We start from the raw sequence: 25,565 nt of genomic DNA, 5'->3' as shown, positions 1-25,565 counted from the left end.
TTAAGAATTATAACGGGTCAAAGTTACTTAATTTTGTCACTCACTGACTCACTGACTCACCGATCATCAAAATTCTAAGGCACTTCTAGCAGACCTAGAAGCTTCAAATTTGGAATATAAGTAGTGTTTGGTGTATGAATCAAGGAAAAACGAAAATATTTGGGGGCACGGTAGTGCAACCGCCAAGTCGAGTAAAATTTTTCAATTTCGGTCCAGTTTTCTAGATACATAACTGCTGTCTACAAAATACAAAAAGAAATGAGATCCCATCAAAAACAATACTTGTCAAAAAAACCAAGTCAAATTCAAATTCAAATTCAAATTTTTTATTCTAGTCTCGCAACTCAGTTGTTCTACGGTAAAAAGTTGTGAGATCCATGTAATACCAAGTCCAGGCCAGGAAATCTTTAACGTTTTACATAAATATATTGACTTGGCCATCGCATGAAAACACGTGTAAATTAAATTATTTAGTGCGATGGCCAAGTCAATATATTTATGTAAAACGTTAAAGATTTCCTGGCCTGGACTTGGTATTAGCTACATGGATCTCACAACTTTTTACCGTAGAACAACTGAGTTGCGAGACTTGGTTTTTTTGACAAGTATTGTTTTTGATGGGATATAAATTGTATTAGCGGACTTCAAAAAAAAGGAGCAGGTTCTTAATTTTTTTTGTTTCATTTTTCGAAGACGCCTGGGCTAATTTGGAAATTATACTTACTTTTTTTGTTTGAAAGAGAATTTTATTCCCAGATGGTGGTTTAGGAGAGACCGACCTACATGAAAGCGTAGGTAGGTAAATCGATTTGGTAGTTTTTCAGAGTCCTGAAACTGTACAAGTCGCAAAATTATTTTTTCCCAACTTTATGCGCAGATTAGTACTCACTGGCACATCTGCGGTCTATGTCATGATACGGGGGGGGATTGTCTTTCAATCTTCGAATCGGTAGGTATCCTCTGGTACCTTAGGAGTTATGATGGGGGGGGGGGGGGGATCGCCCCGGTGCCAACCCATGCTACGCCGCCACTGCTCCTGGTATAACTGGCACATTGACAGTTTCATTATGGGAAATCTGTCAAAATGTCGACGAATAACTGACGATTTATTCTGAGATTAATATTTACTCTAGTTTGGTCGAATCCACCCTGAGTTGGTAAACAAATAAAAGTAATTTAAATAAAACAACAAAGTGAACCTACCGAAACCAAATGCACTATACAACTTAAAGCTACAAAAAAGTTCTCCCGCATTATAAAAATAGAATAAGTTCTGTAACGTACGACTTAACGTGTCATTTGCATGCAAGCAGCCATGTTGTCAAGTTGTGTGTTGTTGTTACCGGTTATCTCGGTACGTACTTTTTTAAATTATAACTGTCATATTATTATTTACTAAGGCTGGGTTGCACTATCTTACTTTAACTTTGACAAACGTCAAAAATCTGTCAAATTCCATACAAAAAGCACCGGTTATCGTCATAGTTGCCGTTAAAGATAGGTGGTGCAACCCACCCTAAAATACTTCTTTACTTAGTGCGCCCGCGGCTTCGCCTGCGTGGAATTTTGTCTGTCACAGAAAAACTTTATCGCGCGCGTCCCTGTTTCAAAAACTAGGATAAAAACTATCCTATGTCCTTTCCCGGGACTCAAACTATCTCTATGCCAAATTTCATCAGAATCGGTTCAGTGGTTTAGGCGTGAAAGCAAGACAGACAGACAGAGTTACTTTCGCATTTATAATATTAGTATAGAAGTATAGAATATAAAAGATGTAGTGATACAGTGTTTATGTCAGCTGAAAAAAAAATCGCACTTGTTATCACGAAAATGGGTGATATTTATTAGGTCAAGTATTTTTGTTTTATGTATTTTTAATTGTTATCAAATCAAAAATAAAAACAATAAGTACGTTACGCAGATTTAAATTCTTTCAAATGAACTTTAGATTTTAAATACATAATATTGTTTTTACTGGTATTATAACTTTTAAGTCAAAACTAAATTATGTTAGGTATGCTTCGATTTATTTATTTTTGACCTATTAGACCAATTTTATCTTAGCCACGGGTGACTTTTTGTCACCGTGACAACGTAACAGTATAATTATCTTTCTCTTTTACACTTTTATAAAGAGAAAAAGAGAGACAACGTAGTACTTATTCTTAACCATGTAGACATCTTGTCACGGTGACAAAAGTCACCCGTGCGCGCGCACCCTTATATCTTTTTTTTTTTCGACAGTCCCAAAAAAATTTTTTTTCATAAGTTTATTCATTCGTTATTGTAAGTAAGTCTTTAACCGATAATTTAGATTAATTTTACGCAAGTGTGTGACGCAGTGATGTTGTACAATTCATTTTCAATAAATTGCTCTCATTAAATTTTTTATCTGCATGTAAACAAATAGATAACTGAAATGACATAATATCGTTTGACGTAAGCAATAAAATAAAACAAAGTGAGAATCTGAGATTAACTATGATACAAAATATGAGCAAAACTATGTAGGTTCATCTCCGCGAGTTTTCATCGAAAACAAAACACGCATGACGGCAACCTAGGATATTTTTAATCGACAGGACACTCAAGAGCGAGCATTGACGCACGCACGTGTACTCTATACCCATTTGCATTGTAATTAATACTGTGCTGTATTTTAACTGCCTGAATAATAATAGAAACACAAAATGTAATTCATGCTTATTCATGTATTTCCTCCGCCATTTTCCGCAGTTTGGCACCTCACGTCACACATCATATTTTTACCGAAGTCAGCCCTATGGTTTCGACGCAGTACCGATCACTGACGTTTGTCAACAAAATGGTGTTCGACTCTTGAGACAAGCTAAATTACACCATATTGTTTAACGACATTGAGCATAATAGCGACGTTTTACCTGAAAATAAAACGTTTATTAAACATACTTACCTTATTCGAAGCCTTTATAATGAGAGTAGTGTCTGTCTTTTCCTGTTTGAGTACTAGTTTTGACGTATAATCTGCCCACGTGACTTCCGCTCCGGTCCCCCCCCGCCTAGGGATATTCCGATACTAATAAATACGAGTAGGTACTCGATACTTTTGATTCGATACCAAGTATTTATTGTATCGAATCAATTTTGCGATACATAATCGGTATCGAAACAAAAATACGTGGTATCGAATCGAATCAGCAAAACAACCGAAAACGAGATGAAGTTTCTCTTTATTTATAAAATCCAGTAGTTTCTCTTAAAAGCAACCCATTTGCAGAATGGGATGACATGAAGTTGGTGTTTCCTTGTCTTTACAAGTATGCACAGCAAAATTTAATTGTTGTTACAACATCAGTTCCTAGCGAGTGCCTTTTTCCAAAGCCGGTGCAACAATGACACAAACAAGGAATAGATTGTCTTCAAAATACCTTGAACAGTTACTGTTTTTGGGCAATCTTAATGCTGAAGAGTTTTTTGTTTAAATTAATAATAAGCCTAATAAAAACTTATAATAAATAAATAGTTGTTTTCTTCTCAATTTTGTTTAAATTATTGTCCTTCAACGTTCATTGATATCACCCTCAAAATAATAAAACAAAATAAAAGTTCCAAAAAATATCGATATCAGTAACTATCGATACTTTAAGAGTACTTATTTAAGTAGTATCGAAAAAATATTTGAGTATTATCGAAATGAGTAGGTATCGATACTTAGGTGGTATCGGAACATCCCTACCCCCGCCTAAGCACGCCTCAATTAGCGACACTAGCGCCACCAATGGTAGCTCGAAACTAGGTTTCGATATTCTCGCCATTGTGTTTTATGACACCAGGTAGATTTAAAAAGTAGGCTTCGAATAAGGTAAGTATGTTTAATAAACGTTTTATTTTCAGGTAAAACGTCGCTATTAAACAGTACTGTACTGTTATTCGAAGCCTTTATAATGAGAGACGTGTCTATTATCTCCTGGTGGCGCTGTGTAATCGCCAATGTGATCAATTTAAGAATAGGACATTGATCAGTGAGAAATGTTATGAATTAGTTAGAACCTAAATAAAATTGTTGAATATTTAGGTGGATACGCTTATCTGTCTACCGAGTGGTAATGTACTGTGTGCAGGTACATTAAAATATTTTACAGAATGCAACCACTGCATCTGCATCTCCGTAAATTCACGTTTAATGGATCGTTTATTAACTACGTAATAATGAACTATCGGTTACTTTACGTCATGTAAAAGGCTCAAAAGCTACGTTCACCTTCACTCACATTATCAGACCATTGGATGAAATATGTAAGCTTCGGTAAGAGTGAATAATTATTAGGTATGGATAAGAATATTCACTGGTATAGTTAAGGTCGCTTGCCGATAGCGGGCGTTTGATGATCTCCAACATTTACCACATTTAGGTATCAGATCAGATTTTAATATTTATAAACCTTTACAGGACCGTAGCCTAGGTGGACGGTGTAATGAATAGGTGACAATAGCTAGCCGGCTATGTATAGGTACGATACTTTTGTATTGTCTGAGTATTCCGCGTTATCGCTGTTCGCTAGGGATAGCGAAGTTTGAGTCGGAATTGATAAAATTTATAATGATACAAACTTTCCTAGTACAAAGTTAGTAAACTTTGCGGTTTACCAACGTCGGTGCTGTGGTAGGACTGTGCGACCATTATCTTTAGGGCTAACAGTGATAACTTGTTAGCTAGATCAGCTTATTGACGGTTAGTCAACCAGCTTAATTCAGAGCAATCTTAATATGTAATTATGTATTATTGTAATTGCAATTATGATAATAATGTTATAGGGCTGAAGAAGAGTTTATTTGCATCAACACAAAAATTATCTTTGTGTTGGAGTCCTTTAACCACGAATGCTATAAAATCATAATTACATCATTCTACAACCAATAGTAGCGGAGCATCAATAAGAATGTTGCGAAAGCGGGAAAAGTTATGCAGACGAAGTCGCAAGCATAGCTAGAATTAAATGATAGTTTCGTAGCCGATCTAAACCTTATCAGGTTTCATCAAGGCCCTTAGGGTGGGCATCGGTTCGAATGATTTATTTTCATCACCCTGAATGCCGTTGGACGATCGCTCATTTGCACGATGTAATAATATTTATGTAAAAATATTTGTGTAATGATGTTTGTGTAACACAAAGTTTTATATCATCGCCAATGTCACTCATGATTCATTGAAGTGTACATACCTAAGTTGCCTGTAGGTAGGTAAGTACTAATTTTTGTGACAATAGTCAGCAGAGACAAATTACTTTATTGACCTAGCGAGTCGGGTAGGTATTAGAATATTTCACGAGGCTGTTGTACTTAAAACAAGCTAACTCGTAAACAGTTGTTTGTGCCACAACATTTTGCTTGTGACTACCTTCGTTACAGTATAATAATTGATGGATTTAAATCACATCAAATACGAATTTTGTAAATTGTACCATGTAGGTAGGCGAAGGACTTTCGGCCCCAAGCAAAGAGCTTAAGAGTGCGGCACAATTATCCAAAATTAATTCCAACCATGTTTATGTACTTCTGTGTGACCCTAAGGTCACAGTGATAATTGGAAAAATCAGAGTTAAATTACTTTCTTGGACTGAAGGTTTTTATTTATTCCCTTAATTCTTCGTAAAACTCGTTCATATTCATACGACAATTTTTATTGTACCACAGAGGTGCACAAAAGGTCGAATTAGCAATATGACATGGTGTCATATTATGACACTAATAATAAATTATATTTATTTACTTAAATTAAGTAGACTAGACGTAGTCATTGACACTATAATAGGGCACACGGAAAGTTCAGTTAAGAGACTGAAGACTTGTGTGACTTTTGGTATGCAATCTTTTCTCCAACGAATGTAATGGCTTGTGTAAATGAGAAAATAACAAATTGTAGTAGGTAAACCTGCGCGGTTTAATATATATTTAGTAAGTACGGTTTACTAAAGTCACTGTTTTCGTTGTACAGTGAAATTCAATTGCGAAATGCGTTACCATGCAGCGTGTCCAATTTGTTTTAAGCTCAGATAAGCTTCATACTTTTGGTTATTGTGGATCATAAGTACTTGGTATTGGGTGCCATGAGCGCCTCAAGTTGGCGGTTAAAATGCTCTTTGCCTCACGCAAATCATGAATTGTAGTGTTATAACATGAAAATAGCCAATGCTTTAGGATTTGTAACGTTACGTGACTTGATCTGCATGTTTTTGGTAACCGAGACTCGGTTAGACCATTTTGTATTTATGGAGTTCACCTTTTACTGTTACTAGTTTGTAAGACTGTTATTATTTTGTTTATTTATTTTATATAGGTAAGGACCGACTTCATTGTGTTTATTATCCAGACTTGTATGCTTTTATTACAATAGGGGCATGGGTTATATCTGACCCCGAAGCAAGGATGGGTCCTGAGTTACCCCAGAATGAAGTCGTCCAATAGGTAAGGGCGCGAATGTCGCGACTCTTTCTGTGCGAATCAATTGCCGTCAGAACATTTGCATGAGTCTGTCGGTTTACTATAGGTATGTATAGGCAGAAAAATACTTATTTTAGTATTCAGTACTTTGTGGTACCCGCCCAGCGTCTATGGATGTATAACCTTATTTAAAAGACTATCAGGGCAATAGTTGTAACTCTGTACCCCCAGTGAAAAGGGAGTTAAGTCGAAAATGGTGATTTTTGGGAAATCGCATTTGAAGTTAAAAAAAATCCTGCTTCATCGCTATTAGAGATAACTTGGTGAAATATTTTTTAGGTGAAAGGTAATGTTAGATATAATTAGGCAGTGTGCCAGTTTGGGAAATATAGCATGTGGTTTTTTCGTAATTAAATAAAAACACAGTTATATCACCATGCACGACAACTTTACATTCGTGCAAAGTGATGTAATGGAACATAAATCATTTTACACCACACTGAATTGACCACACGCTATCAAGTGTAAAGTGATACATTTTCCGCCATTTCTGTTGATAATTTTTTGTTTCTTCAATTTTAGAAAAAGTTGTAAAACAAACATAAGTAATTACACTATGAGGAATCATTTTTTCAGGTTATTTAGGGTAAATCGTCGAAAAATTTTAACTTATATCAATATACACCAATTTTTTGGTGAGAAAAAAATGTGTAAACTGATCTAACTAACATAATAGCGATCTAAGTATCCTAATAATTATGTGTAAAGTGATACAAGTGGCGACTGTAAAGGAATAAGGCTAGAATTTGAGACTGAATTCTAATTATTTACTCCTTAAATGTTTATTCTGATCTGAAACTACTATTTTATTAATTATTACACCATATACCATGAATGATATCGGCCTAAATCACATACATTATCTCCTATTTTAAAGTAAGTATAGCTGAAGCAATTGTGTAGTAAAGACCAGAAACAACAATGGTTTCACATCAACTAATTAGACAGGAGACATAGAAAAGTTTGTTTTCTACAATTACCCTATTAGGAATCAAACCCTGGACCAGAGATGATGATGTCAAGCTATATTGATTGCCTTTTGGCTACAGAAGGATAATATAAAAGTAAAGTCATAAAATGCATTTGTTTTCAACAAAGAGGCTTTTAAAAAGCCCTTTAACACGTCCTAGTATTACTTGAACCCTACAATTCTTTTGGGACATAAATGGGCCAGTGCTGAGAAGAAGCAGCGCAAGAAATTTAGCCACCCTTGTCAGCCTCTTCTTAGATCATAAATAACTTGAAAAAATCGAACTGCCTAAGGCGGGAATCTTCTTAAATCAATAGAGACATGAATTAACAAGACATGTTATACTTGCGAGCTAAGCAGATAAAGTTCAGCAACACATGCCATTTACATAATTATTTACTTTATACATAGTAACCATTCATAAGGACATAAGGACTTTCGTAGTTAGTTTTTCAGGGCAATCGAATATTGCACTTAGCCTCTTGATTAGACCATTGTGCGCTATTTGTAGTTTATCTTCCTATTCCAACCGCTCCAGATCCCCCCCAGGTAGCAGCAGCCTATCTAGGTCGCTACAGGCCTTCTGCAGCGACCCTGGTGATTGGAGAATTTGAGCCTGTTGATGTGCTACGCTTGTGCACTCCTTGTGCACGTGCTGCGGTTTTTCTTCTACCTCCATGCATCTTCTGCACAGTAGGCTGTCTGTAACAGCTATATTGTGTAGGTGTTTGTTTAACATACCTGTTATTACATTTAGGACCTTGCGGATGTTGTCCCTGTTTAGTCTTATGAGGCTGCGGGAGAAATTTTTCGACATATCCACAACTGTATCTTTTGTTTGCCTGCATCTTTCACAATCTTTCCATTCTGTGTGGTGTTATTTTTCTATTTTTATCTGTGCTTATGGTATCGGCATTATAATTGTTCCGGACCAAATACCGTCGTGTACGATCCCCTTCTGTCCAGTTCATCTGCTGCGTCGTTGCTCAAGGAGTTACTGTGCCCTTTGATCCACTTCAGGAGTGCAGTCCATTTGCGTCTGCAATGACTTAGGAGCGCGTCATGGCATTCCAATATAAGTATTATAATGTAGTATATTAAGTTGCTTTGTATTGCTTGCACTATCTGAGATTATTTTTATATTCAGACCTCGGATGTCTATGGTTGCAACCGCCTGTGCTGCTCTGATTGCATTCTGCTTGGAAAATTGTATTGTGTTTATCTAGTGATGTTGATATTCTTAGTATATTTAGGTAATTCGAGAAGACACCAGCTCCCGTACCTTTTTGGGTTTTGGAGCCGTCAGTGTATATCCTAACTTCATTGATTCCAGAGCAATCTTGCGTTTCCGCTGTAAGCTGGATATTATATCTCCAGTCGAAGATGTGAACACAGGGAATTCTGTCGATGGGTGCCTCGGTGAGAGGTATTTCTTTTATTAGGGTTTTGTGCAGGATCGTGGAATATCCTGTCTCCTTGTTTTGCTTCTATATGCCGTTCTTACCTTTAAGTCTTAGAGCGGCTGCTTGCGCTTCCTTCTGAATGAAGAGGTCTAAAGATCTAAGATTCAGAAGGTACTCAAGTGATGTCGATGGAGTGGTTCTATACAACTAGTGGCCGCTATGCTTACTAGGCGTTGCAGGCTTTGGAGTTTTGATCTTGCTGTGGATAGTTGTGTTCTGTGCCACCACACAAGTGATCCATAATAATATGTGTAAGAGGGCCATATAACCGACGTGTAGAGCCAAAGTGTTATCTTTGGGTTGAGACCTCATCTACTACCAATGAGTCTCTTGCACTGATGGAATGCTATATAGGCCATTTTTATTTTGTTCTCGACATGACTCGCCCAGTTCGATTTGTTGTCAAAGGTGATGAGTTGTGTTTATAAAGAGTTCTGGTAGTTGGAGCTCTTGTAAATTCGATAATGCACTTATTAAGTACTTTTATTGACAACGTTAGGCACTATGAATTCAATTATATGTTTTACTAGTAGATATTCACCATTATTTATTAAAACTATTAACTAAAATTCTTTGATTTCAAAACTACGACATTATTTTTTCCTTTAGTCTGACGTTTGGGCTAAGTGATATCATTTTACACCAATAATTAACCACATTATTAGTTGCGATTTTCAAATGTTTTTGATCTAAGTAACTTATAACATTTTACACATGTACGAAAGTTTTGTGGTTAATGGTATTAGTCTAATTGAATCATTATACACAAAATAAATAATCTTTTGTCTTTCACTTTTTGTGCTTTAAATTAAGTTACATTCTTTTTCACCAACCAACAATACATAGTTTTTTTTGTGTATATTAATATGAGTCATCTTATATTGTTAATCACAAACTCAATCTGAACAACTTCAATCGTGTAAAAAGTAGTAACACGAGTCATACCTCTTGACACAATAAAAAAGTGAAAGAAGCCTCCGGTACACTTTGTTAAAAGTAGACATGTATCAATATACACGAAAGAAAACTCAAAATTGGTTCACAAAGCCTTACTTGTATCATTTGGCACAAAATTATTTTCTTTTCTATACGTCGTAGAAACATACCGATTAGATACAAAAATAGCTAATTTTTCAGAGATTCACATTATGTTATAAAGTCAATTTTGATCTAAGTCGAGTTAGATCCCTTTTCACTGGGGGTACAGAACTTTACTATGCAGAGGCTGCATAAAGGCTTAAGTTTATTTAATTTCTCCAGGCGTTAACTGTTCGGTACCAAAAATTCAGAGCGCATAGCTGCGGCCCCGATTAATTAACATCCTTCAAGATTCTGAAGGTTTAGGGCGATGCCCTTGTATCATCTCGGCAGTAATGAAATAAGCCAAACTGACACGAATCGAGTCATTTTTGCGTAATCTCATGATCTCTGTCTCCACCTTTTACCCATGGCAGGTCTTAAATAGCTTACTTTTGTCATGAAATAAAGCATTTTAATTAGGGTTCCATAACCCTTGAAAATTATGAGGATTTGGGGCGATGCCCTCATGTCCTCCCGGCAACATCACTTTAATTTTGCCGTGCAAAATAGAATTTCAGAACCTTTTATAGTTATGCGGATTTAGGGCGAAGCCCTCATGTCTACCCGGCAACTTTACTTATTTTCGTTTGCCGTGGAATAAGGCGTTTGGGTTCTATAACTCTTCAAAATTATGAGGATTTAGTTTAGGACGATGCCCTCATGCTTTGAACCGCAAATACAAACGAGCGAGGTTGCTTGGCTCGAAATGTAATGATCTGAGTCCGATTCTCTTTGGGTAATCTCCTATCCCAGAGGGATGAGGGATAACATGACAGTTTAGAGCGATGCCCTAAGATCTCTCGACGTAAATAAAAATGAGCGAGGTTGCTCGGCTCGAAATGTAGTGATTTGAGTCCGGTTCTCTTTGGGTAATCTCCTATCCCAGTGGGATGAGGGATAACATGAGGGTTTAGAGCGATGCCCTAAGACCTCTCGACGTAAATAAAAATGAGCGAGGTTGCTCGGCTCGAAATGTAATGATTTGAGTCCGATTCTCTTTGGGTAATCTCCTATCCCAGTGGGATGAGGGATAACAAGAGGGTTTGGACCAATGCCCTACTAAGACCTCTCGGCATAGATAAAAATGAGCGGCGTTGCCTGGCTCAATATGAAACTCCTTGAGTGTTTGAGTTTTCTCCTATCCCGGTGGGATGAGGGAGAAAAGGTTCTGGCTCCTGGTTTTTCCCTGTTTGCTCCAAGAGAACTTACCCTCGCTACAGGATTATGCTGCTGCGCTTTGGTTACACTGCCATCTAGCTTGCCGAGTAGCCAGTTTGAGTTTTCCACTGTAGGTATTTAGCATAAGACGAAATCTCAGATCGATCTGCGGAGCAGAGTTGCGATCGTATTGCTGCCGAAAAATTTTCCAGACGCCGCTAGCATCAAATAAACTGCGTATCTCCTTCACCGTTTATTACACAGACTCACTGTTTATCTACACAGTAACAGCATAGCGTTTTCCTGAAATCATAGTTTAAGAAAACCACAAAGGTATTATTATACCTACGTACCGTATCCTAATAGGACAAACTGCACACTTCACTCTTGGGTTATAAGCCATGCGTTAGACTTCCATAATGGCGGTAGGGTAGGTACGTCGGTACGCTACCCTACCTAGTGGAAGTTTTCATACTTTCCCCGGATGCATATTGATAACGGTAGTTTACCGTTTATTTATTTTGTTGATTTATAAATCAACACAATCCGTCCGATGGAATTCGTATGTCTGAAATGGTATTGGTAAGTTGGTACTTACAGCTTATTGTAGCAAGCAATCACATCTTGCGACTATCACATTACACCACACCATCCTTTGATTTGACCTCTACGCCAACTCTTGCTCCTCTTCTGCACGTGGACATAATATTTCCTCTTTCCTTTTAAAAATAAAGACATCTAACGGAAAACCCTTAGGAACAAACACAGCTAAAAAGGAGTGTTATACCGTTAGGAATGAACATTGCTAAAAAGGAATATTAGTTTTAACACTAGAGTGCTCGCGCGGGTGACATATGTCACCCAGGGTGTAAAATTTGTAAATATTTTTTCAAGGTATCGAGCTACAGTGCTACCTTCTCAGGTATTCCTCGAGCATGTATTGTCGCACATGATAGTAGTAACACCATCTTGCTAGACGCATCAATGTGAGTGCAGAAAACATTTAAAGTGTTTGGGTGACGCATGTCCCCCGCGCGAGCACTCGAGGAATTGTTTGAGATCTTATCATCGCGGTTTAAAATCAAGTTTACTTTCATGTAAGTTCAAAGTTATTCTTTTTAACCATTTTTTAAACTTTTACAATAATTATATTGTTTTATAAGCATAAACTGATGCAAGAAAGTAGTTGTTTTAGATTGTAAGTAATGTAGTAATAATACACCTAGGCCTATAAAATTAAAAACCAGGATTCTTCTGGGGTTGCGAGAACACCAACTAGCACAAAACTTGCCAGTACTGTGGCAAAGGACGATGTGTTTATCGCACAAGAGCAAGAAATCGAACCACTCGTAAGCAAATGTAACAAGTGGAATAGGCGTTTTTGTCCAGATCATCAAATCAAATCGTGCCCGAGTTGTGATCAAAATATCACAGAATAAGATCAATCTATTGATTAACTTTCTAATTAGGTAATATTTTTGCCAAAATAATGGGTCCAAGGACTATTTAAACGACTTTGGTCTCGTCGACTCTAAAATATTTGGAAAATATTGAAGTATTTATTTTGGTGTATAACATGAGTTCATGAAAGAATTACTCACTTTTTTTTAATTATTTAGTAAGAAATATTGTTTATGTTTAATATTATAAATTGTTTTACTTGTATTAAATAATATTAGAAAAAATAAACCCATATCATAATGGGTGACATATGTGACCCGCGCGAGCACTCTAGGAGTATTTAGGGGCGCGAGCACTCTAGTGTTAAAACACATCTAACGAAAACCGTTAGGCACAAACATTGCTAAAAAGGAATGTTAGTTTTAAAACACATCTAACGGAACACGCCGTCAGGTACGAACATTGCTAAGAAGAAAAGTTAGCTTAAAAACATATGTAACGAAAAACCGTTAGAAACAAACATTGCTAAAAAGTAATGTTACTTTTAAAACACGTCTAACGGAATACCGTTAGGTACAAGTATTACTAGAGAAGAAAGATAATTATTAAAAATTACACTGAGTTAGATTGAATGCAATCTACCCCCGAACGGTAACACCGTTGTAAAAATAAATTACACTGCGAAATAAGTAATCACAGTAATTTTTATAAGTTTTCAGCCAGTACATAATAATTTAGAAGTACTTACATTATGATGGTAATATTTTACCTGAATCACGTCACGACTAGTACCTGTGAGATGGGTCGCGAACTAGCGGAGCTAATTCTACGACCCTCTCGAACGGGAACTAAAACACCAATGGCGAGAATATCGAAACCTAGTTTCGAGCTACCATTGGTGGCGCTAGTGTCGCTAATTGAGGCGTGCTTAGGCGGGGGGGGACCGGAACGGAAGTCACGTGGGCAGATTATACGTCAAAACTAGTACTCAAACAGGAAAAGACAGACACTACTCTCATTATAAAGGCTTCGAATAACGGTACAGTACTGTTTAATAATATTCTTTTAAATACCTTCGTGAAGAAAACCTTCAAGTCACAAGTGTGCGCGCGTCCTTAATGTCTATTGATGCTGTGTGCCATAAACAACAGCTTACTGCAACTGTAGGTAGGTAGGTACTATGTACAATTTATTTAATATGTAGGTAGTTGTAGTTATCTCATTTCAAATCATCCTACTCACGCTCATTTTACTCGTGGGTGGATAGCATACCGAGCGTTTTACTGCTGATAATTGAAATAAATTATTTTTTTGCAATAAATTAGTATGTGTTTCGGAGAAAACGAAGTATTGAGAAGAATCCGTGGTTACTTTGGTTTTGGTAGGAACAGGAGTTCTGCAGATAGTACCGTAAGTTTTTTTAAATTTCTTAGCGATTACTCGCTTCTTAAACTAAATTTTAAATAAACAACTTTAAAATATCGAACTGCCTAAGACGGGAATTGAACCCACGACCTTTCGTTTGCCGGGCGACTGCCCTATCTAATTAATTAATCCTACCGTAAGTAGGCAAGTTTAATTTTTTACCGTTACAATTTGTTCTTTTAAAATTTTTACAGGATTTTCTATTTCTTTACAAGTAGCATTTTAGTGAAGACAAGTTGACTCGGCGAACTTCGTAACTTCGTAATATGTACATCAGAACGACGGTCCCTACGTATAAAAACGTATCTGAAAACGGCCAATTTTACAGGAGAGCGGTTTGAAGGTTTAAACATGTGTAGCTCGCGTTCTATTTATCATACATTGATGAAATTTGGTATAATAGTTTTATATGAGGTATATTTTATCAAAACATGAAGAATTATCAAAAAATAGTCACAATAAGTGTATTATTTGTCATTTACTCACTTATACAACGGAAAGTTTCTAATTACAAATGACGTAAGTGGTACTTACTAACTTTTACGTCGGAGTAATATATTTGTTTAACTTATTAACTGCCACATAAGCAATTGTACACGGGAACAAAGTTCAGCTACTACTGACCGCAACTCTCACTCTAGGCCCATAGTCCTGCTCGACAAGGTATAACAGCGTCGCGCCTCGTTTCCCAGATAGTTGCATTTTGGAGGCACTCAATACCTTAAGATTCTTCCTTATCTAAGGGGTCTTTTGACTGAAGAATACTTGTAGAACCGGTAAATTTTCTTTGTCAATAGTGCCGGCCAGGTTTGACGGCATGGCATCGAGTCCGAAGATCAACATGGCTCTTTTTTGAGTTCGATCTTGTGGAACATTGAATACAACTGGGTACTAAATGGAACCCTTTTCAAGGGCATGGATATTTCAATATTTCATATTTTCTGTCATGCAGATAGTTTCATCATTACATGAATATCCTCATAAATAAATAACTATCACAGCGAGGTGGCTTGCCTGGGCGAAACAGACGGCATTATGTTTAAAGGCATCCCTGACACCTTAACCTGACGCCCACACCACTGTCAAAACTAAGGCCCAGATCAAATATCTAAGAGTTATCCTGTTAATCACCAGTGGCACCAAGTAGTGAGTGCAAATACGGTGACCTTAACTGTATATAACCAGTGGCAGCTCGCACTTTTTCCAATTCGTCGCCATGCATATGGAAGACAGCTTGCTTTTTCATGGCTGCTTCCCTAATTTGGAGGTCCGAAAACTCTATGTCGGAAGGCTATGGAGAAAGGCCGGGAGCTCTATACTGGCACCCTCAAAAGCATAATTCTGTACAGGACTCCCATCTAAGGCATCACCCTCGTAGGGAAAGGTAACGCTGCCCATCTTCTAAGATCTTAACAGGCCCAGAAAGTCTACAGGGCTACATCGTCGGCTTTAATGCAGCGTGAAGAACGAGGTGAAAGCTCCGCATTAGGAGGACAGAGAAGCCATTTGACGTGAGACTCGCTAGACTGTGCTGTAGTCTAGTAGTTGATAAACTACCTCGCCGTAGCTAAGTTGGGTCACTGAACTTTATTCGCACTCGTGCAGAAGTTTAAGGTTGCTCGAGCGATCGCACCATGACTGGGCACGGATCCTTCGAGCCCTAACTGTATTGTGGTGGCTAGGAGCATACGGCACACCATATTCTTGCGGGATAGCATAGTCAAAGCTATGTGGACGGTAACAAAACCTGGGTGGTAATAAATCACCTCTATCTGAGAAGACAAGGTGCCGAAAGAAGCTGCGGTACGATAGCGCGACTACGAAGCAAGTGCGGGTGCATTTGAATTCGTTCCAGGGAAGGTGATAGTATGATTGCGTTTTATCTTCCTTCCTTAGTAAATTTCCGTGCTTTTAAGCGATTTCGTGAAAAATATTATTGGCAGGTAGTTGCTAATTGCTCATAAGATAGGCTCATAATTTAATTTATTGTCCGTGGTGCATAATCTTTTTCTTAAAGGTTTTAAACCTTTGTTTGTCACCTGTCATCCGCTTTGCAATGGAGGGAAGTCGAACCTTAATTTCGAACTCCTCCTATGTTCTTCTGATTAATTTCGTTGCGGGTCCAATGACAGTTTAACTTTCCCCCGGGACAAACTTGACCTTCATTGGTTGGGTTTTTGTGGCGGTCAAGCTGTAGATCCTGGCTACACAGGAGTTGCAGTGGTGGGAACGAGAGGTGGGAATAGTCCCGTTCCTTAGTAATGGCCAGCGTAACGGAGTCGTGAGGCTGCACGGGAGGCATTGCATAGGCCACCACCATCGTCTCCTGACGGTGAGTGTGTGTACGAGAAAGCTGTATACTTCCAGCTGCTCTCGTCCCAACTGTCGCCGTGTAGGCGGGAGGTCTTTGTCTGGAACCTCAAAGTTAGCACTTATAGCGAGTGACGGGGACATCAGGGTATTTTTAGTGGGTATACCTCATCCTTCTGACGGGTATGTATGCAATATCATGTAAGCATTATCATGTAATAGTAGCTTCTAACTACAGTTAATTGAAACTTTTGTTTGTAAGTGTTACCTACTTATATTTATTTCTGAATGCCATAATATGCTTGATAAATAAATAAAATAAATTTAACGATATTTTTACAAACTTGTATCTTGTAAAAAGTAGCATAGGAGAAGAACTTGGTTGCGTTAAGTCTAATAAATGACCCTAGATACTTCAGTCGTGTTGTATATCATATTTTATATTGTTTTGTCTTCACTTTTATCTCCACCAGATATTGCTAAAATACAATTTCTCAGCGTAAAACACCGTTACTGGCACTTGCTTATAGACATAAAACAAACTTTTCCAAAGTAAAACATTTATAGTGGCAGTTACGGCTAGATGATACTTTAATTTTCCGACGTAAAAATAGGTAAGTGCCACTTACTTATAATAGTAACTTTAATTTTCCCTAATGAAACAACGCAACTACCAGGTTCCTACAGTTAATTGATTAATTTGCCGTTGGTATAATGTTGAGTGAAATAGATTAGGTTAGAAACCATAATAATACCTATTTTCTTCATAAATTACGTATCAATTCACTCGATCTGCGTGAATGAAAGTGGCAGTTGCGGGGCTGGGCGAGCGGAGCTAAGCGTGAGGTCCAGCGTAAACTTTCGTAACTCCCACTAATGCAATTTTACTGCGGAAATCGTTCTAATTTTGTAGTTGCGGGATTTGTTTTTTGGCGTTTTAAGGTTCAATTTGAATAAAAAGTGTATGTTTTTTTAACTGAGCCGCAACTGTTGGGTCCTCTGAAGGTTTTGCAAACAAAAACGGCAAATCACGGAACTGGTAGATACTGAATTGTACGTAGGGACCGTCGAGAAAATAATGTAGGTTAATGGTGAAATAATTTTTCAACGGAGTAGTTTCGGTCTATTCAATACAAATAAACAATAAAATCTATCCTCTTCATAATAATAATGTAGATTAAAGTATTTGTGTTATAACTGTTTGTGTTACTATTTCTGTATTTCTGTTTATTCATAAACTCGGTTTCGGAGTTTTGCGTACCTACCTACCTACCTACCTATGGTGCATTATCTTTTCATAAAGGTTACTAAACCTTTGTTTGTCACCTGTCATCCGCTTTGCAACGGAGGGAAGTCGAACCTTAACTTCGAACTCCTCCTATGTTCTTCTGATAATTTCGTTGCGGGTCCAATGGCAGTTTAACTTTCCCCCGGGACAAACTTGGCCTTCACTGGTTGGGTTGTTGGCGGTCAAGCTGTAGATCCTGGCTACACAGGAGTTGCAGCGGTTAATCAAGTAGGTCGTGCTCCTGTAGTGGATAATGACCTGATGTCTGATGTCTATGTTAATGAACTAAGTATACCTTGAAATTGCACTTATCGTCTAGGAAAATATTGAAGGCGAGCGTGTTTTAAATGGCAAACTAGCATTACTGCGGTAATCTTGATAATGTATTTTTAATTGACCTCTAAATTCCTCACGGACTCTATAGGATTACAGACTGTACATTTTTGCTTCAAAATGAATCTTTTTACAACTATAATAAGAACACATGTTTGGTTTAAAGTGCCCTTGTGCATAACTAGTTACTTAAAAATAAAATAAGTCTACATGCAAAAGCAAATTCGGTCACAAATAAGAAACATGTAAAGTTTGCCTGCACCGACTCCAAAAGTATCAATCATGGTATACCTACATAAATATTAATTCGTCCTAATAAATAAGTAGGAAATTAGTAATTATTTTTCTACTTTTTAGTGTAGGTTTTTTGGAGTCGGTTTTATTTTTTTTTATAAAATTTTACTTATTTCTTGCTTTTTAGTTAACTAATTATTTGTCCAGCAGTGGACGTCATTTGGCTGAAACGAACGAACGAATTATTACCTTGATGTTACCACTGAAGGTAGGCAGTACCTACATTGACACCATATTCTTCATGTCTAGTGTAAATAATATTCCATACAAAATACAGGTTACCATATAGGAAACCTAAAAGACCCTAAACCGTCAGCCCACCTTAAAAACATGAAAGAATACAACTGTTGGTCTATTTGTACTTATAATATTTAAAGAATTATCCTCCAACTCCTAAGCATTAAGGAGTTGTACCTACCATGACCAATTCATCATGATGAGATGATGAATATCTGATGTAAACACTTGAATAACTTTAGAAACTATACTTATCTATAAAATTAAAAGAATTATCCTCCAACTCCTAAGCATTAAGGAGTTTTACCTTCTATCATCAGCTCATCAATATGAGATGATGATTTCCAGGAGCAAATACTTGAATAACTTAAGAAAAAGTTTGAAAAACGATATACGTGCCTATAAAATTTGAGGGTTGCCCTCGATTTCCCTAGGATCCCATTATCAGATCCTGACTTGGTGACAATGGGACCACCTCAAAAGTATACCCTATCGAACAAAAAAAGAATTTTGAAAATCGGTCCACAATTGACGGAGTAATCGGTGAACATACATAGAAAAAAAAAAATACATACAGTCGAACATTATAACCTCCTCCTTTTTTGAAGTCGGTTAAAAACTTGGTTCATGGTATCGTAAGGATAAAATAATATTTATCACACAAAAAACCTTTGTTCAACTTCATGGTATCTTAAGGATAAAATTACCTACATTAATTTATCACACAAAAACTTAGGTAACTAATAATTCTGTAACTAATTTATCTTAGTGCCTTTTTCCTGGTGATATGTCGACATGCTTGTGGATCAGTATTTACGTTAATCTTAACAAAAATATAAAACGTGCGTTTAAGAAGAATGAATGGATGTTTAAGTCTTTTACGCAAAATACTGGACGGATTTTGACGCAAAACAATAATATTATATCTATATTAATAGTAGGTATCAGGTCAGGCGGTAAGTTGCGGAAATCCATAATTCGATATTAAAAAGATAAAATTACTTACTATTTTATCTTATTAATATCTAAAGTTATTAGATAGTACCTATAAAATATAGGAGAATAGCTCAAGGAAGGGCACAATTAGGCTGTTTCTTATTGAAATAGCCTAGCCTATAATTAATGCAGATAATAAATATAAATAGGTAGTTGCAGAAAAGTCTCTTTGTCGGCGTTATACCTACTCAATTATTACTAATTTGCTTACTCAATTAAATTCTTTAAAACATAACCCTCCTGGCGCAGTCGGGTAAAATTAAAATTTAAAGGGTCTTCAAAATTCAACTTCATACTTTAGTTGAGAATTTGAAAGACTGTGCCAAACCGGTATTTTTGCAGACGAAACTACGCGACGCTAACTTTAGTTTAAATTGCGATTAACTGCACACAGCTATCTTGTGTACTACAGTTTGAATATTCATTCACGAACACAGAGCTAAGGCAAGCCACTTGATTCTACGTAACTCATGTGGCAATACATAACCTAAACGATTGAGGCATGATGGTCTGTTGTTGTAAAACAATTTAGCGGCAAAATCCAAGTAGGTATTTTATGATTTTTTAAAGCCTCATGATATTTTTTTATTTTTTCACAGATGGTGGTCGGGGTAGAAGTTCCGAAGCTGAAAATGAACGACGGAAATTACATGCCAGCGATAGCTCTTGGCACCTATTTAGGATTTGGCAAGGTAACGTAATTAACTATTCATAGATAATGGAAATACCTAACACCTTAGCATTTACACATTTATCTGACGTGTTTAAAAGAAACAAAAATATTTACGTTTGTCATTTTGATCGATTGGATGAGTGCATGCATTTCCTTTGACCTTCACTTATTCTGATGTTTTTAAAAAGCGCGCGATTTGGGGATGTCAACTCTTAATTTTTAATTACCCATTTTTTGATACGTTCACTATTTTTGAGTTTTTTGACTTTGATTGGTACACCCTGTTGTGTCAAAACATTGTTTATTTTCAACTCTGCTTATTTTTTTAATTTTTATTTGCAATTATTTTCATACAGCTTATAGTTTAATACAAATAGCATATAAAAATGAGTTATACATAAGCCTAGGAGTTTTCAATGCTAATTTAAAATAGAAAAAAACAAATTACATTTGAAACTAAACTTAAAAGCGTACGCAACTCTTAACTAGTAAGGTTTTTAAAAAATACATAAATTTTGTGTCTACGTTTCAGGATGGCCCAGTCAATTCTGAAAATAACATGCTGCACGACGCTATAATTCACGCATTGAACGCTGGGTACCGTCATATCGACACAGCCGCTATTTACAATACGGAAGCTGAGATTGGTGAGGCGCTGAGGATGAAGCTTGCTAGCGGTGAAATCAAACGAGAAGACTTGTTTATAACCACTAAGGTATTTTTCAAACTATTTTGTAAAGAAGATGTTAATGATTTCTATAGTTATGTTACGGTTAATGTGATAAATTGAAAATTATTAATAATAACCGGTTATTATGAATAATTCCCGACAGTCGCGGTGAAAGTGATAAATTAATCACATTTAACAGTGATTATTTAATAATTCAACCTTAGTACTAACAAATTTCATAAAAGAGAACAACATATTGTGTACGTGCTCGTGTACAGCCAAACTTTTGAACGTTTTGATATCATATATTAATATAATTTGGCATAATGAGTTTGGAATGTTTTTTGCATAATATTACTTTTCCATGATGCCTACAACATAATGTTTTGATTTAAAGTGAAAAATAGGTTAAGGTGCGGCGGGGGTGGCCCTTGGGCCACCCCTAAGCCGCCTATTTAGTTTTATACACACATAAATGACCTCATATTAATCACATTTACCAAATCATGCGGTAATTATTCATAATAACCGGCGATTATTCATAATTTTCACATTTATCACTTTGACCGTAACAGTTATAGCGCTTAACTCAATTAGTGCTTGAAGTATGTGATAATGTGAGGTATGTGAGCAACACAGCAGCAAAGTCATTCACTTTGACATAATAATTATGACGTAACAGAGCATTATAAATCATCTGAAGAATAATCAGAAGTCTCACTGACGTTTAACTCTTAAAAACACCCTCCCGTGTCGCTCCTATACTTACCTCAGGCACTGAGTTAAGCGCTAAACCTATAGTAAATCGAATATTACTATACTCATGCAAACTTGTTTTTTTAGTTGTGGAATACAGACCACAAGCGAGAAGAAGTAATGGAAGCAATGAAGGAATCTCTAACGAAGCTGGGACTCAGCTATGTTGACTTGTACTTGATGCATTGGCCGATGGGTCTCAATGTGAGTAACATTGAAAATAGAACTGATATAATTCATTGCACGATTTCTTTTACGAAAATGTTTATTATTTATTTATTCATGTAATTGTATTTTATGCGTGAAGTAATAAATAAATAGATAATAATTATAATCTTCTAAGAAATGGTGCCGGCCCCAGTGTCGTAACTATACCATGGGAGGCCCGTGGCAAATTCCGTTCATGGAGGCCCCCCGTGGCGTATCTAGAGTTATTTTTCAGGGGGGCCCGCGGGACCATCGCGCTGAAGCAACGCGAGCAAGGGGGTGGGTGCGATTAGGGTCGGGGGCCCGTGGCATTTTGCCAGTCCTGCCACCCTATAGTTATGTCACTGGCCGGCCCAAAAGATAAGGAGAAATGTAAAGTGTCCCTTAGGTGCTACCTTTTTTTTAGTGTATGTTGACGTTCATAAGTGCCACATTTTCCAGGAGGACTACTCTCATTCTGATACTGACTACATCGAGACATGGCGTGGGATGGAAGATGTCCAACGCCTCGGGCTGGCCAAGTCCATTGGTGTGTCCAACTTCAACAAGGAACAGTTAACAAGACTATTGAGAGAAGCGGAAATTAAACCAACTGCTTTACAAATTGAGGTGAGTAGAGTATACCCGAGTGGCGACCACGAGCCGGAAGACGTAGTGTAGGCAGGCCTCCCACTAGGTGGACGGACGTTCTGGTAAAGGTCGCGCAGGACCGGTCTTTGTGGAAATCCTTGGGGGAGGCCGTCATTCAGCTGATACGATATATCTAATGTTTAAATCATTCAAACAAATGCTGAATCGCGGTTTGTATTGTGCAAGTCACTTAGTCGTAGTTAAATTTCTGAGACCATTAAATTTCTTTATTAAAAGTCACGTAGTTATAAAAATAAATCTAATAATAGATTTTTTCAAATTGAGGTTAACGAAAAAGTGCACCATAATAAAAAAAATACACCTATCTAATTCAGTTTATTCATTTTTCAGGTCCACCCTCAAATCATCCAAACGGAGCTGGTACAGTTTGCCCACTCTGAGGGAATAGTTGTCATGGGTTACAGTCCATTCGGCGCGCTTGTGATGAGATATGGCATGGAACTGCCTGGCCCCAGATTCACCGACCCACGTTTGGCTGATGTCGCCAAGAAATACCGCAAAACTCCAGCTCAAGTAGCGTTGCGGTGGTTGGTACGTATAAATTCTTTATATCTGACAGTTAGATCTGTAGCTAGAAACGTTGTGTGATGTGATGATTGAGTAGTATTTTAAAGCTTACACTACCGACCGGTGTCATTACAAAAAAACTTAAACAGACGTTAACCACGTGTTTCAAATTAAAGCATACGAAATGTCAATTTAAACAAGTGTTTAACGTCCGTTTAACTTTTTGTAATAACTCCTTAAATGTTTATTTGTTTGGTATTTTGTTATGTTTCTCACTTCGTTTGCCTTTTTAACTTAAAATTGAGACTTATTGATTTTTAGCCACAAAAACAAATCATAATTTATTTTGAGTGCGTATCTGGAAGTCCGATTGATAGAAATATTTTTTTACAGGTTGACAGAAACATCGTGCCAATACCAAAGAGTGTAAATCCGAAGCGTTTAGAAGAAAACATCAATATATTCGACTTTAAGCTCGCTCCGGAGGAAATAAACAGGATCAACGATTACAACTCTAACACTAGATACACTCTGCCCTCGTTCTGGCAGGATCATCCCTATTATCCCTTCGAAAAGATTGCGAGCCCGGCAGCAAATCCTTTTCTTAGAGATTAACAGATGATGTGATTGTTACTCAGTAAATTTTAAGATTTATTATTGTGATAAAAAGTCAGGTTTCTTTGATGAAATTTTTGTACTGATGTTTAATAATTAATGTGAATTCAAGATAAGTATAACAGTATTAAAGAATGAAATTTATTTTTGTACTTATTTTTATCTATTTTTCACACCCTACTTATTGATTATTGAGTATAATGTAGGTATGTAATGATGATGATCAGCCATAGTTAACTTCATTTTGATTACAGATAATAATAAAAGTACAGTAAAACCATGCAACGATTCCTTGCATAAAATTAAACATGAAAGCAATTTTTTACCATATTAAATGTAAGTTAGCTTAACGGTGGCAACACCATACTGCAAGTGTCAAAGTAAGTATTGATTCCGTTCCGATTTTAGTTAGTGAAATAATTTCTGTAACCATTTATTCTTGTAAACTTGTATTAAAATGTTTAAAAATAAAGAATAAAACACAAAATTGACTTGAATATTAGTTAAGTAAATATTATTCTACAATTAATTGAATTATTGATGAATAGTGAATATTTTTTAAAGTGCAGTAGAGATAGGTCTGTGCGATTCGGACCATACAAACGTCAGATTGAAAAAATAAACGAGTTGGTCTGTCGCTTGCATTTTGTAAAAAATCAAATCAATTTGTCGTCCATATTTCTTTGTAAACCTTTTGTGCAGACAGTGTGAATTTCAGTGCTGGTGTAAGTGAAATTTTGCATAGTGGCCAAGGTAACTCCGTACCCGAGTATGGCGTACTCCGGAAGAAATAAGTTCGAGGTGGGTCTATCGATTGGTGGAACAAGTTTTCTTTGTTTGTTTTTGTTCTGAACAGCTGACGGATGTCTGTACAGCCCTTCCTAGCCCTTTGTTTGCTATCACGTTTAATTTCCTCCATGCATAACCTTTTCAAATTAAAATGTAGCAAAGTTATAAAAGTTACACTCGGTTGGTACGTTCGTAATCATAATAAACAATCCGAATCTATTTTTGACTCGAGAACAAGCACGGAAGCATTCCGACGCTGTTAGTGTACAGATAAAATACTTTTTGAACGTTTACGACGCGTTTTCTGCGCATTTAGGTGTATTTCGTAGTTTTTGCTGTCAGTTTATCAACCTCTGTGGAGGTCAATCAACTCCGATGGTACCGTTACGCGATGGAAATGACCCCTAAATTCGGTGATTGGGTTTTGCAATTTTGGCCACTTAATTTTTTTTTTCATGTTTTTTGAACGTTCCAATTTTCTATTTAGTTTTCTATCTAGTTGCAATATTTTGCAATTAAAATTTTTTTCAAAACTAGGAAACGGTTAAAATTGATTAATACTGCCTACCTAATTTATTTTCATATACCTATTTTTTATTTATCACAATTTTTTATGAATATAATAGTAGCATAATAATAATAAAATAGAAACTTCAATTGCTGTATAAATTGTAAATTTTATTTAATTTAGTTATTTGATTTGCATTAGTACATTCGAGTAATTATCACACCTGAAAAGTATAGGTAGGTACATAAAAGTTTATAATTTTAATAATTAATGAGTTCAATCTGCATTTTTATTATATTTTAATTAGGTATTGGTCATGTTAAGCAGATGCTAGAAGGACATAACAATATTATAAATCAGACTATGACGACAAATAATAATATCATAAGCCACATGCAGCCAAAAACTTTGCAAAACGTCTTTATTAAAATTGGAATAAGGATTGTGTTGTCAACTTTTTGGTCACTTTCGGTGTCACAAACTATTTGAAGATGACTGTACGTTACTAAAATTTTCATATTAAACATTTCCTGACAGTCTGACGTATATTATTGTTGTATTGTTATTGATTCCTTATCAGCTGTTATCAATAGGTGTCAACGTAATTGTTTAATCACATTCATTTGTTTTGTGTCTACCTTTTTTTGTTGTCTTTTCTATCTTGATTATAATTATTATCAATACAAACAAAATAATAAATGACCTAAATAATTTTGGTCATAAATATTATTATAAATTTTATTATGTGCAAAAT

General features: G+C 36.4%; 2 protein-coding genes across 5 annotated transcripts in view; both read left to right on the top strand.

Moving 5' to 3' along the window:
- Positions 1-1,298: 1,298 nt before the first annotated feature.
- LOC135084968 (aldo-keto reductase AKR2E4-like) lies at positions 1,299-23,658 on the top strand. 4 transcript variants are annotated; one of them, XM_063979728.1, is made up of 7 exons: positions 1,299-1,354; positions 20,035-20,127; positions 20,641-20,823; positions 21,622-21,738; positions 22,183-22,350; positions 22,723-22,923; positions 23,293-23,658. In XM_063979728.1, exons 1-7 carry the CDS (start codon positions 1,304-1,306, stop codon positions 23,512-23,514), a joined length of 1,035 nt encoding a protein of 344 aa, XP_063835798.1. In that variant the 5' UTR covers positions 1,299-1,303; the 3' UTR covers positions 23,515-23,658. The 4 variants fall into 4 exon arrangements, with proteins under 4 accessions (XP_063835798.1, XP_063835797.1, XP_063835796.1 ...); XM_063979727.1 differs by lacking the exon at positions 1,299-1,354 and adding an exon at positions 13,853-13,962 and having other exon boundaries at positions 22,186-22,350; XM_063979726.1 differs by lacking the exon at positions 1,299-1,354 and adding an exon at positions 13,854-13,962.
- A 376-nt stretch (positions 23,659-24,034) lies between these two features.
- LOC135084918 (F-box/LRR-repeat protein 20) overlaps positions 24,035-25,565 on the top strand; it is a 40,150-nt gene continuing 38,619 nt past the window's right edge. The window contains exon 1 of the mRNA XM_063979665.1: positions 24,035-24,315. Within this exon, the coding sequence (XP_063835735.1) occupies positions 24,286-24,315 (30 nt within the window). The 5' untranslated portion in view covers positions 24,035-24,285. The remainder of the gene's footprint in view (positions 24,316-25,565) is intronic.

The sequence above is a fragment of the Ostrinia nubilalis genome, chromosome 27 (genome assembly GCF_963855985.1).
Source record: "Ostrinia nubilalis chromosome 27, ilOstNubi1.1, whole genome shotgun sequence".
Lineage (NCBI taxonomy): Eukaryota > Metazoa > Arthropoda > Insecta > Lepidoptera > Crambidae > Ostrinia > Ostrinia nubilalis.
Note: the sequence above shows the minus strand (reverse complement) of the source record. Positions and strands in the feature narration are given on the sequence as shown.

What these genes read in the sequence shown, in the direction of transcription:
- LOC135084968 (XM_063979726.1), top strand. Translation starts at nt 13,879, where the DNA reads ATGTGTTTCGGAGAAAACGAAGTATTGAGAAGAATCCGTGGTTACTTT. An exon ending in ATTGGCCGATGGGTCTCAAT is followed by an intron (nt 21,739 to 22,182) that starts GTGAGTAACATT and finishes CACATTTTCCAG; the next exon opens with GAGGACTACTCTCATTCTGA. An exon ending in AAGTAGCGTTGCGGTGGTTG is followed by an intron (nt 22,924 to 23,292) that starts GTACGTATAAAT and finishes ATTTTTTTACAG; the next exon opens with GTTGACAGAAACATCGTGCC.